The sequence below is a fragment of the Chaetura pelagica genome, unplaced genomic scaffold, assembly GCF_000747805.2.
Source record: "Chaetura pelagica isolate M959 unplaced genomic scaffold, ChaPel_1.0 scaffold420, whole genome shotgun sequence".
NCBI classification, from domain to species: Eukaryota; Metazoa; Chordata; class Aves; order Apodiformes; family Apodidae; genus Chaetura; species Chaetura pelagica.
Window position 1 is genome coordinate 558291 of NW_009951919.1, and position 13503 is coordinate 571793.

Here is a 13503-nt window from a genome sequence, read left to right on the forward strand (position 1 = left end):
ATTCCTGCTTTGATTCCCACCTGCAGGAGTATGTGCTGAGCGGTGTCTCTTGATAATAGGATGAGAACCTTTAAAGCATCATCTGTATTACTGTGTCTTGACACAGTTCCCACTGGATGCTGCCTTGGAAAATGTCACAGCCAAAGAGGGTCTTTTCTTACAGATGTTCTCCAGTGCGTGGGAGACAGAGACTTTCTATTCCTTAGAACAGCTAAAAGTCTGCCCAGTCATCATGTTTTAGTATATTATGTGGTGGGTGGCTCTCATCCTCTCCTATACAAGCTCTTGTATTGTGTGTAAAATGCTGATTATTCATTGGTTTAGGGTCCTGAGCTCAGATTCCATCCTCCTAATAGGGTGACTGCAGCACCTGAGCTACAGTCTGAGCAGCTAATTTCCCCTCTCAAGAGTATTCAAGAATGTTTTGCTTTGTTTGCCAAAAGAAACAGCACCATTTGGAGAAACTGCAGGAAAAGGCAGTGTGTGTCTTTCCGGAGGAACTTGTTTCTCCCTTGCCCAGTCTGACTTTGGTCCCTGCTGGAAAACTATTTTTGCCCCACCTTATTCCATCAAATGCAGGTGGGATCTCACTTCAGAGCCACATGATTTTGCATGAAAGTTCAGATATACTCAACCCACAGACATTTCCGTGTTCCTCAGGAATCACTGGTAACGGCTGGCACCCTGCAGCTGGGCAAGGAGAAACCCTGCTGGGCTGCAGCTCCCGTTGCAGTTGTCACGGGGAGCTCTCTTGAACCATTGTCCACTCTGATTTTCCTTGTGTTTCAGTTCCGCACGTTTGACCCCTGCAAGCAGCTGTGGTGTAGCCACCCTGAGAACCCCTACTTCTGCAAAACAAAGAAAGGGCCTCCGCTGGACGGGACCATGTGTGCTTCAGGAAAGGTGAGTGTACCCACATCCTTGTGTGTGTCCATGTGGAGCTGGGGATGTTCCCTTTAAAGTCAGGGGGAACCAGAAACAAATGTACCTGCAGGACTTTAAGTCTGTTAAGATGTGGGACAGATTCATGAGTGTGGGTAAGGCTGAGCAGGGTGAGGTGAGGAGGCAGGGGCCAAAGCTCATGTCTTCTGCATGGCAGCTCTGTGACCATCAAAACCCTTCCTCATGCAAGTCGTGGAAGTATCTGCAGATTGCCCTGTGCTTCTTGGCAAGTCTCTGTGGCAGAACCAAAAATGGGGTAATTTCCATTTGCCCACGACTTATGTGAGGCTGGGGGGTTGTGTTTGTCTTGGTGACGTTGTGACACTGGCTGGCTTCCCTGGTGCTGGGGGTACAGGGACCTTTGAGATCCTGGAGATGACAGCCAAGCTAAGGCTGCCCCAAGGTGGGGAGGGAGGGATGGGTGTGGGTGTTGAGTACCAGCTGGAGAAAGCCAATGTGATGACAGGGAGGGAAGAGAGAAGGCCAGATTTGCAGAGGTGGATTTATTGGCTTGATGAGAGCCAAGGGAGGCCTGAGGAACTGTGGAGGGAAGGTGCCAGGTGGCAAGGGCTCAGACAGCTCCAACCTTCAGCCACCATGCTGGACCTACTCCAGATCTCAGTGATCCTTCTGCAGAGGTCATGCTGTGCTCATAGCAGATCTGAACTCCAAGTCCTTTGAAGTCTTCTGAAAGAGTCTGGCTTTGCTGGGCTTTGGATGCAGTGACTGAGGGGGAGAGGAAGATGTCGCTACTTGGAAAGATGTTTTGTGAAACCCAATGGCTGACATCATTTGTGTGATAAATGAACCATAGTAGCAACTGCTGTTACGGTTCAAAATGTCTTTTCTATGAAAACATAATGTAATGCTAAATTAATTCACTAGCAAGTCATGCTCTATATAAACCACTCCCTTCTGGTTTTCTCTTTGTTACATTGTTCCTGTTATGACAGCTTTGTTTCTTGTTTAAATACATATATACTTTAATTACAATCCAAAATCTTAGTTTCTTTGGATTCACTTTTCTTTATCTTGATCTTTGCGTTAAAAATATTAATGAAACTCCCAGAAAAGTCCAGTTCTGTTCCATTTTGTTGCATCACCCTCTTCTCCAAGCCATTGGTTCATATTAGTATTTGAACAGAAATGAGAAGAAAAAAAAGAACTTGTAACCATACAGTTAAAGATCTGTCAGTGCTTCCATTATAAACAGTTTGTCAGGATATTATGCAACTCAGCTGTAAAAATTTTCTCTGGACTGGAACTTGGGATCCAAGGCTTCAGCAAACTGTGCAGCCAGTGTGGCTCTTTAGTTCAGTAGAGATGCAAGAGAGTATGTGCACATTCTGAAGTTTCAGTAGATGATAGGACTGTGACTGTTGTATTCCCAGAGGGGCTGTCCCATTTTTTTGATAAATAAACGTATTGCAACCTTCCAGGAGAACCTGAGAAAATGATTTAAAGTGAAAACCATTTTATTAGATAAAGCTCAGCCGCCTGAGCTAAATGATTTTTTAAAAATACCTTGAGTTATGAAGGTTACACAACTGACATTGTATATATGAGTTCAGAATTTGACCAGCATATTTATTAGTTGTTGATGTTTTTCATAAAGACACATCAAATCAGTCCTTTTCCATCTGTTCCTTTCCATTTAATCCTTACCTCTGATTTGGCCTTTCCCTGTTCACTCTCTTCATCCATTTGGACAATACCTGAGATTCTTACCTGAAGGGTTGAGGACTGTAAAAATGCACACGTTGCCCAAAGCTGGGACTGAGTTGTAGTGTGGCAGCTTCCTTTAAGATCCGTCTTCCATGATATTTCATCAGCACATGAGGAAGAGAAAAATAACTTCAAACCTCATCCAGTATTTTCTTTGGAACGATGCCAGAAAAGAAAAGAACACAAACATAAGCAATTAGAGATGTTGATTCAAAAAGATCCATTTGTTTCCCACTTTAGAGACCTGCAGTTTTCATAATTTCATACCACTAATTCCCAGGGCCTATTTTAAGCTCAAACCAATCCCAACATTGCTGATGTGTCAAAGAAACATCCTGGCTCTGCAGCAGCTGAGGGGACCGGATGCCAGAAGTGGAAGCGACGCTTGGGCGATGAACCTGGTGGATGGTGTGTAGATCTTCTCACTTAATCCTGGTGTCCAGATAACTGCTAACTGGACTCCTCACTTTCCCAAGCTTAGCAGATGCTGTTGAAGAGAATCCAGTCCACCTGCCTCTGTTCTAACTGGTGATCAAGGGGCAGGAACCCCTATGGGAGACACGAGGTCTGTGGCACATTTTCAGCCAGCACCTGGAGAGGGGCCATGTCTCTGCACCCCCAGGCTGTGCCTGGGACCCACACTCTGACCCTTAGAAACAGAAGGAAGATGAAACTTCCCAATGCTGTCTATGTGTATGTACATACATATAGATGTATATTTAAGTAAATATATGTAAGCTCTTCTGTGCCTGTGGTTATTTGGAATAAGTTCCCAAAATGATGAGGTTCTGCCATTTCAAACACTTTTTAGTAAGTCTTCTTGTGCAAATGGAGTCATTAAACCACCATTATATTAACTGGCATCAAACTAATAATTTGCTGGGTTTAGGGACAGAAAAATAAAATATACTCTTGGAGCTTCCCAGTCAGAGAAGGAAACTACTCTTTTTATAGAATCCTAAAGGAAACAGAGTATTTTATATTGCTCCCAGCCTGATTTTATTTTTTTTTTAAAAAACTAGATTGAGGTTTCAATTCAAGAGGGAAGATTCTGTCAATTTTGTAAGCTTCAGTGATGCAGCAACTTGCAATTACTTCTGTGTCTGACTGGTCACATTAGCTTCCATGAAATAACTCCAGTGTGTGAAGTTAAGTGCATGGAGGGTCAGTGTCTTACTGTGAAGTTAAAGACACGCCATAAATTGCTACAGTAAACCATGCAGATGAGGCACAACTGTGCAAAGCTTAACTCTGCCTAACATTCTGTGGATTAAAAAACCCATATGCTTTCAGCTGATAATTTATTTACTTGTATACAATTCTGTCAGGTCCACCATTAGCCTCAGGCTTCAGAAGCCAGGCAACCTTCAGAAATGTATCATCGGTTTGGGTTGATCCATTTTTTAAATGATTACTCTTCTGGGGAGACATTAATATCAGCTGAAGTAGCTAACTGCTCTCCACAGGATAGAAATAAAACCCAAAGTCTTTCATGCAAGGCAATCACTTGCTCGAGTCCATCATCTTGCTGTAGTGTCTGACACAAAGGTTTGCACCACCTGAGTCTCCTTTTTTCCCTCTTTTGGAGAGAGGGACAAGCCTGCTACCTGCCCTGCCAGTTGAGCCAATGTTGCTCTTGGATTTGGCTCATGTGCCAAGGATCCAGCACAGACCTAGCAGGTCTCTGTGCTTGCACTGTGCTAATGAGGCAATCTGAGGCAAACTTGGAATGATTTTTTTTAGCCTGTCAGGAAAGGAAGGGAATGATTAAATATTTAAATAAATACATATTATTTAGAAGAAAAATGGACCGAGAAAAAAGGTTTCTGAAAACACTAATGTGTGCTCAAAGCAGTCCAGATAATTTCCCACTGAGAAAGCTGACCTCAGCATCTCTGGGAGTCAGGAGACAGATGGGTAAGTCTATGCTGTGTTAGTCACCACAGAAACAGTGAGAATACTTGATTCTCCACTGAAGAAACTTTTACTGGCTCACAGTACACTGGAGTGTTAGAGCTTTCAGTTTATCCCTTGCAACTAATTATTCTCAAACAGATGGAGCAGAGTGAGCCAGCCTGTGTGTGATGGGAAATACAAATAAATAAGTAACTCTCTCCTGATATGATCTCAGGAGAGCAAGGAGAGCTGAGGCCACCAGCTGTGATGCAGTATGAGAGGTTACCTGGCAGATAACTGGGGTGTCAATCGAGGAGATAAGAAAATGGCCACTTACTGCTCAATATAAAACCAGCAGAGATACCCACAGAAGAGCTGCAAGTCTTTTCTTGAAAAATTAACTTGCATATGCATTAAGCCCACAGGAACACACTGGCTCTTTTTTTGGCAATTGTAGCAGTTGTTTCAAAGAACTGCTGAAAACAGCAGTGGAATGTTTTACTGCAAGAGATTTAAGCTTCCTCTCCTGGAAATTGCACTTTTTTTGGACTGTCCTGTTTGCCAGAGAAACAGACGAGGCTGCAAGAAGTCATCTTGTCTTCCTCTACGAAAACAATTTACATTTACCCAGGGTTGTTGGGTTTTTTTCTCATGTAAAAAATACACTGTTTTAATATGCTCCACTCTTTAAATGAATCCCCCCTGTTTATGAAGGAAACAGTGCTTGAAATTGGCTCTTTTCTACCTCACTATGTAGTTGATGTAGGAGCAATGGAAAGAGTTGGTTACCTCCTCACATGTTTTCTTGCATGGGTCTGCACAGAGATTCAGTTGTGAATAATTTTGTTTTCTGTAGCCTCCTTTCATTTAATCCACAAACAAAAAGGCAGAGCTGGGGATGACTCATTCTACACAAATGCTTGTCTCCTTGTAGCTCTGCCTCAGCTTCCCAACAATTGTTGGGTGACCAGCTTCTCCAGTAAGACTCAGTGCTGCTCTTTCCTTTGCTCAGCAAAGTCAATAACACTTTTCCATGTTGGCTTTCCAGTTCAGGGACCAGTTACAGTGTCAAATAGCTGGTTTATTACTGATTGTTGCAAACCCACATCCCCTGCTCCTGGCTAAAACAGGGAAAAGAGATTGGAAAACTCAATATCACATCTCTCCTTCTCCAACATAGAGTCCAAATGCTGGATCCTGGGTCATTGCATAATGAACATAAGCTATGTGGCTCTCAAAATGGATTCAGTGATTGCTGTGGAACTCACACCTGAGGGATGTAGAACCCTGATATAGGAATGTTTTAGCAAAAAAACAGATCAGGAGCTGTCACATCTCATCTACTTCCAAGCTCAGTTGAAATTTGTATTGACAGGCTGATACATTGCCAGCTTCCCCTGCACCTCTGAATGGTCCCATTGCTACAGGGTACCTGACAACTCAGACTGTTCATTCAAACAAACCCCTCTGAAGCCATAAGTAAACAGTCCCTGAAGGGTACAGTGCTGAGCTTCAAAGTTGAAGAAAGCAAAGGATGTATTGGCATTATGCATTTATTTCTTGCTTTGCTGAATTATCTCTTGTTCTGTCAAACAGCTAATAAAAATCTCCCTGTTACAGCTCTGGACCAGGATTGCTTTAATTGGCTTTGTGGCAACTCATCTATTTTGTAGATTTTTACTTTGAATATTTGAAATCATGAGAAAGAACAAATAGTTAAAATCTAATTTCTACTCTCTTTTCTACTCCTTGTCCAACCAAGTCAACACCAACACAAATTACATTAATAAATAACCAGTGATTAGCAAATCAGTTAGCAGTGTCTTCTCAGCATTTTACTAATGATTGTCTCTTTAAATTCAGCATTATTAATGATTATAATAACTTTTAAATTTGTCTTCCAGATCACTAATCACTCTATGCTTAAGAACCCTCTCCTGTTATATATCTTCTGATTTGTTTTTGCTGGCAGGATGCATTTAGCCATATGCTCGGCTTGTGCCGCCTGCCAAATTCCTGCATTCCAGGGCTTGTTAAGCTGTGTAAAATGTTGTTGTTGACTTGAATGTTAAGGAAAGTAAGTGACTGATTGCACTTGCTGCTACAGCCATCTGTGTGCCTGAGCCAGAGCTCTTATCCCGACAGTAACTGGTAACGCAGACAAACTGCGACAGTCTAAGGCAGAGTCGCTTCTTGGAGTATTTTCCAGCACCCGCTCTTCATCAGTAGACTATTATGAAAGCAGAAGTAGCACCAGGCAGGGCCAGAATCTGTGATTCTTGAGAAGGATTCATCCTGATTTCAGCTAAGAAAAAGGTTCCTTGCTTAGGGACTGAAGGAATTGGTGGAAAGACGTTGATGGGTTTCTTTAATGAGAGGAGACAGTAAAGGGTGTTGGTAGTGAAGCTGTGAAGGGTCTTTAAAAAATGCATGAATGCTTTGCAGGTTTGGGGAACACAGTAAATTGTGTGTTTCAACCTCTGTAGAATGACAGCATTAAAAATCAGGTAGAAGACAAGAGAAGGCCTAGGAGGGCATGATGAATTGTACAGATGTGGGAGTGTCCAGGGCTGCTCTCTGGGATGTTGGTCAGTTTTACAATGAGATCTCAAGGGAGCCTGCAAGAGTTCTTCATCTAATAGCAACAAAGTTTAAAATATGAGCTGACTTTCCTGCCACTTTGCTGACCACATTTAGTGCAGGCCTGTTGTACCTCGGCTTCTTGTATGATACAATTTATTAATCCAGTCATTTTGACATCTGATTTTCTGTTTCAGCATTGCTTCAAAGGTCACTGCATCTGGCTGACTCCAGACATCCTGAAGCAGGATGGTCACTGGGGGGCATGGAGTAAGTTTGGCTCCTGCTCTCGCACCTGCGGCACCGGGGTGAGGTACAGGACGCGGCAGTGCGACAACCCCCAGTAAGTGCGTGGGTGTCCCTGCTTCTCTGAGGTGGAGCCAGTGATGGGTGATAATCCTTGGTAAACTGCTGGTGCAGAAATGCAGGAAAGGATGCTGAGTGGCACCTGGTAAATCTGACCTGTGCTGGATGTTGTCAGAAATTCTTCTTGTGTGCTTTAGCAAGTCATGAATCATCGTTATTTCTCAGTCCATCCATCTATTAAGCTGGTCATGCAGTTAAAAGGATCTTGAAAGTGCTATTACACTGTTGCATAAAGCACAAATAAAAGTTTAGGACCCTATTTAGATCTTATTTTAGTATGTGAGTATGAAATAATGGCAATGGCTTCCTGGATTATATTTTTTTAATTCATATGCCTTTTAACGTTTTTAGTTTAATCTATCTTTTTTAAATAGTTCTGCAAGAAAGTCTTAAAATATTTTCAAACTGTTTTCATTCCAAGCTGGAACAGAACTGAGACCAGAACCTGGCCCAAGTTACTTTTAATAGTATTGTTTTGCTTTCGTAACTTCAACATGGCTCCTCTAGATAGTGTAGAATGACTTAAATTCAGTAACACTGGAAGTATAATTTATTTAATATAGATTGGTATGTGCAAATGATATAAAATGTATAATTATTACTATCTTATTGTGATATCATAAAATGTCAAGATCCTAACAGCAAGAACTGAAACAACAGGTAAAATTAAATTATTTTATTGGACAAAATATTTTTAACATTGACTTTCTTAGTTTCTGATAGCGAAGTGATTGAACTTGACTAGTGTTAAAACTCATCAATGATTAAAAAGATAACATCAAGTTCTATGAAGCAGCATTTTGTGATGGAAATTTTTGTGTTAAGAAATAAATTCACCAGTTCTAATTTCAGCCTTCATTATACTTGCAACCTGAAAGTAACCTGTATAACTGTGGACACAGTTTAAGTTGTAAAATCTATTTTCATGCAAGAAAAGCTTAATGTACTATTTGAAATGTTTCCTGTGTTCCTGGAAGAGGGTGCAAACCCAGCTGCAACTCCTGAGCTCTGTGTTGCCAGATCTGCTGCTCATCTGCCAGGGGATGCAGCATGGAGCTGCTTCTGGATTTGCTGCTGGCTTAGGGGTGGATGTGAATGAGTGTCTTCATCTGCTCATGCTTTGCTTTCCTGGGCTGTAGCAAGAAAATGGCTTTTCTTGCCTTGGTCAAGTGGTTTCAGGCTTTTCTTGCAGAAATTGCTTTTTAAGAGCTGAATAGTGACGGTGGGTTTTAAAAGGAAATTTGTATTTCCCATATCAAAAACACATCACCCATATAAAAAACACTGGCTTCACCAAGTGCCTACTGACATGACTGGGAGTTACATTACTCCTCAAAGGATTATTTGATAAAGGCTGGATTTGTACATGAATGACAAAACTCACCATGGCTTCCTCTGCCCCTGCAGTCCCGCCAACGGAGGCCGCACGTGTGTGGGGCCGAGCTACGAGTTCCAGCTGTGCAACACCCAGGACTGCCCCAAGGACACGGAGGATTTCAGAGAGGAGCAGTGTCGGCAGTGGGATCCTTACTTTGAGTACCAGAATACAAAACACCACTGGCTCCCCTATGAACACGTCGATGGTGAGAGGTCCCTTGCTCCTGGGGAGAGTAAAATCAGTCGCAAACATGAGTAGAAATTACTTAAGGAGAAGGAAAACTATTTCTGGGGAAATCATTCCTCAGGAATCTGTCAGGAGTTGTTTGGAGCAAACAAGGTGACAAAAGCTGCTTGGAATACAAAATAACTCTGGGTAATTAAAATAAGGCAGCTCACAAGGAGAGCTGTAGAAGGACCTTTGGCACCAAGTAATGGAATGTGGTAAATGAAGTGTGATGTTGTCAATAATGGATGCGGAGATAAAAATATTGTGTATGGGTCTGTATACAAGGTGGGCTTGGACAGGAAAGGTGTGAGTGCTGGGAATAACTTTAGGAAAACATCCCTCCAGTGGCTGTCAGGAGAGGGATGGAGAGCAGTGGAACATGTTGCCCAGGGAAGTTGTGGATGCCCATCCCTGGAAGTGTTCAGGGTCAGATTAGACAGGACTTTGGACAATCTGATCTAGAGCGAAGTATCCCTGTCCGTGCATGGGGGGTTGGAACTAGGTGATATTTAAGGTGTCTTCCAACCCAAACCAGTCTGTGATTCTGTGCTCTGCCTCTGTATTCCTGTGTGATGCATCTGCACCCAGGGTACTGCAGGTTGTGCCCATCTCACTGCTGGCTCCCTTGCTGAAAAACTGTTGAACTCAGAAAGGCCCGAATAAAGCAAACGTAAGCAGTGACTTCTGAATAAGGAGAGTTTAGATAAACTAGCACTTTTTGCCCTGAAAAAGTGATGATTTAGATTAAAAAGACTGAGTTACAGAGTTGTGAGTGGCATAAAGAGACTGAACTTGGAATGATTATTCACTGTTTATAATAACACAAGCCTGGGAACATTAAAAAAAATAATGAAGTGAGATATTTAAAAAAAATAAGAGGAAGTACTTTTCCACACAGCATATGATCAAGCTAGAATTCATTGCCAACGGCAGTTGCAGATGCCAGAAAGTTTTAAAAATTGTTTAGAGAAATTCTTGAAAGTTTTGTAATCCATTTAGACCATAAACCCCAAACTCCAGCTATGGTTTAGGAAGTCCCCAAGCTGCAGTTTACGAGAAACTTGAAGAATATTCTGAGAAAAATATCAGGTTTGTTCCTACATCTTCCTTCCAACACTGCTGGCAGGTGTTGAGTTGAATGGGTGCTGGATCTGAACCCGCACAATCAATCTGATGTTCTGGCATCTCAGCAGAGATAGCCTCTTGGAACAAAAATTGTCATTTTCTGGTTAATGCCCCTGCTTAACTACAGTGCAAGTGCAACTGGTTGATTTTAGCCATGAAGGCTGTTGCCATCCTGTTACCACATTGTGTTGGAACCAGAAGAGGTTTTACCAAACAGAAGGGTGGGCAGCAATGTTTCTCAGCTTGTTTGATGAGCAGTGTGGGCTGCTCATTGGTTTTAAACCTGGTCACCTCATTTGAATGAAGGGTGCTCCAGGGCTGGGCTGGCATGCGAAGGGGCAGGTACAGGGCACCTGAGCTGTCCTCAGCCAGGCACCCATCTCTGAGAGGGGTCACTCTGGGTGAATAATTCTGCATTCCAGTGAGAGGATAATCTGCCAGAAGTTAATAGCAAATTCCTTGTAATTAATTTGCCTGACTTTCTTCCCAAACAATTCTCAGGGTTCCCTCATTCTTTTCATGCCATCTTGTGAAACTTGTGATTTTCAGAGGCACAGACACAGCCTCACAGCTTAATTTTGTGAAATAGCTTTGCTGGCACAGGGAGAGGGGATGAACCCTGTGGCCAACAGACCTTTGATTCTGCTTTAGCCCATGGAGCAGCCCGCTGCAAAGACCACTGCAACTAGTCAGATGTTTTTCTTTTAAATTCAGTGGCTTCTGGGTCAGAAACCAGCTCACTGATATCTGAGCACTGATCACTGGGCACTGCTGGTTTCCCATATAACTATGGTACAACTGCAGCCACCTTCAGAGTTACATATACTTGTGCAGGGTCATTAGAAAGAACAGCTTTTGTATGAAAACAAGGCCAGAGGGTGGCTTATGCTTGAACTCAACTATATTTAAAAGTCCCTTTTGTAAAGATAAGGTGTATCAGTGACATACTTTGTGCAGATAATTCAGTCATGGCTCAAGAGCTACATAAATCCCTACACTTCACACACAGCTCAGCTGGATGTGTCTGACACATTGATGGGGACAGAGGGGAGCATCTCACCCTGTGGCCAGAGAAAAGCCACAGAGCTGGGGTGAATCCCAGGGTGTGCTTGAGCACCCCGGTGACGCACCGTGTCATGGCCCCACTGCTCTCCAAGCTTCCCGAGCACCCTGTCTCCCATCTCTAGGCCTCTGCTGGGCTCACATACCCTCTGCTGTGCATCTGCTGAGGTGTTGCAGAGTGACACTGGCTGTCAGCTCTCAGCCTGGATTCAATAGGAGGGAAACCCCTGTGGAGCAGGGAGCAGACAGGCACATGCTCACCACCATGTTCCTGCACCTCAGCTGTGCCCAAAACTAGTGAATAGAAGGTAAAGAACTCTGTGGTGAGCAGGGTCCAACTGAAGGGCACTTGCATATTTCCTGATCCCATGGAACAAATGGAAGAGAACACTCTCTAAAATGAAGGCCTTGTACAGAGTTGTTGGCACCCAGGCAGACCTTCTGATATTTTAATTTACTCATGTACAGTAAATGGATGATGTGGGGGGGTAGGTGTAGGTACATACACAGGGGTGAGTGTACATGTCCATGTCTTGTGCACAGTTTAATGTTCCTAATAGACGCAAATCCATGTGTGGGGGGGTGGGTGTAGGTACATACACAGGGGTGAGTGTACATGTCCATGTCTTGTGCACAGTTTAATGTTCCTAATAGATGCAAATCCATGAAGTTTGTGATTATTAGGATCTTAATAGTCCCCTATTAAGTATCTGCCCCCACAAAAGTAAAGTACCAGTTTTAGTAGTCCAGACACTACATTTTTAGCATGACATCTCTGCATTGTTCAGGAGCAGTAGCAAAGGTCTGTGATGTACCAATACCCAGTGGCCACGAGGACATAGCAGCAATAAGAAGGACTTTATTAAAAGAGGGCAGAGGCCATGGAACTGTACAGGGGAAGAATGCAAACGACCTGTGAAGATTTTTTAAAATGGAACTACTATAATAGAAAGGTTGTTCTTGTTTTAAATGGTGGGAAAGTGTCCCAGACTTTTAATCATGTTAAAATAGCAGAATATTCATTTGTTTCATCTAACAGAAGTGCCATCTGCTCCTCACTGCCAAAGAAAACAGTGATTCCTATTCTGGGGTAGGGGGCAACAAGAGGTGTGAGTAAAATTAAATGCACTGGTGGAATACAACTTTATCCAGCCACTGACTAGTCATTTCAGCTTTATTTTTTGTTGTTAGTTCTTTGGAACAGATTAGGAGAAAGAGATATGTTTGTCTGACTTGCATGTGTTAGCAGTAAAAGTTTATTTCTGAATTTCTTTGCCATCTCATCTTGTTAAATGATTTAACTGTCCTAAATTTGTGTACAACAAGGAAGAATGAATTTCATGTTAGGAGGAAATGGTATGTCCCAGCTGTCTCTGAAGATATTTTGGATGACAAATTCACTTAGTGTTGAACAGCTGCTTTTAATGGCAAAATTATTTTCCCCCCTCCCCATGTAAAGTGCAGTGCAGGAGAAATTGATGCAGAAACCTGCAGGTCTCCAAGGCAGTCACGTAGGAGACTGTGGAAACCTCTGCCAGGTTGGATCATCTGGCAGGGGTTTAAATAGGGCCCCCCTCCATCAAAGTAAACAGTCTGTTGTATTTAGTGGGTGCTTTATCATGCAGCAGTTTGCAACTGATCACACAGTCTTTGAAGGGGGATAAGCAAGCACCCATGATTTATGGGGCAAGGAAGAAGCAATTGCTAACACTATGAAAAGGGCTGTTCACAAAGTCAGCAGCTGAACTCTTTGAGCTGAACAGGCACAATTTGGGTCATTTTATGTTTCAGCTAAGGAAAGGTGCCACCTGTATTGTGAATCAAAGGAAACTGGGGACGTGGTGTACATGAAAAGGATGGTGCACGATGGGACCCGCTGCTCCTACAAGGACGCCCACAGCATCTGCGTGAGGGGAGACTGTTTGGTGAGCTTTTGGTGGCTTCTTTCAGAGCTTAGGATTGTGAAAACAATTAAAATAGTAGCTTGAGTTTCTCTCCAAGACTGACTAAGTACAATAATGCTTGGGGTAAGATGGAGATTTCATTAAGATTATTGTCACAATATTGTGTGTGATATTCACAGTTGCCATCACTTTGCATGTGACTCAGTTCCAACAGCACCTACCTACACATGGAATCTTTAATACAATGTTCTAAGAAGATATATTATTTTAATTACTTTCAAGGAAAGCTTTTCCTGC

The 13503-nt window shown here is 42.7% G+C and overlaps 1 protein-coding gene across 1 annotated transcript in view; it reads left to right on the top strand.

Annotated features, from left to right (window-relative positions):
* The window catches only part of ADAMTS2 (ADAM metallopeptidase with thrombospondin type 1 motif, 2), a 174984-nt gene that overhangs the window by 146718 nt on the left and 14763 nt on the right, over positions 1-13503 (top strand). The window contains exons 10-13 of the mRNA XM_009995604.1: positions 790-903; positions 7341-7486; positions 8917-9092; positions 13094-13227. Of these exons, the coding sequence (XP_009993906.1) occupies positions 790-903; positions 7341-7486; positions 8917-9092; positions 13094-13227 (570 nt within the window). The remainder of the gene's footprint in view (positions 1-789; positions 904-7340; positions 7487-8916; positions 9093-13093; positions 13228-13503) is intronic.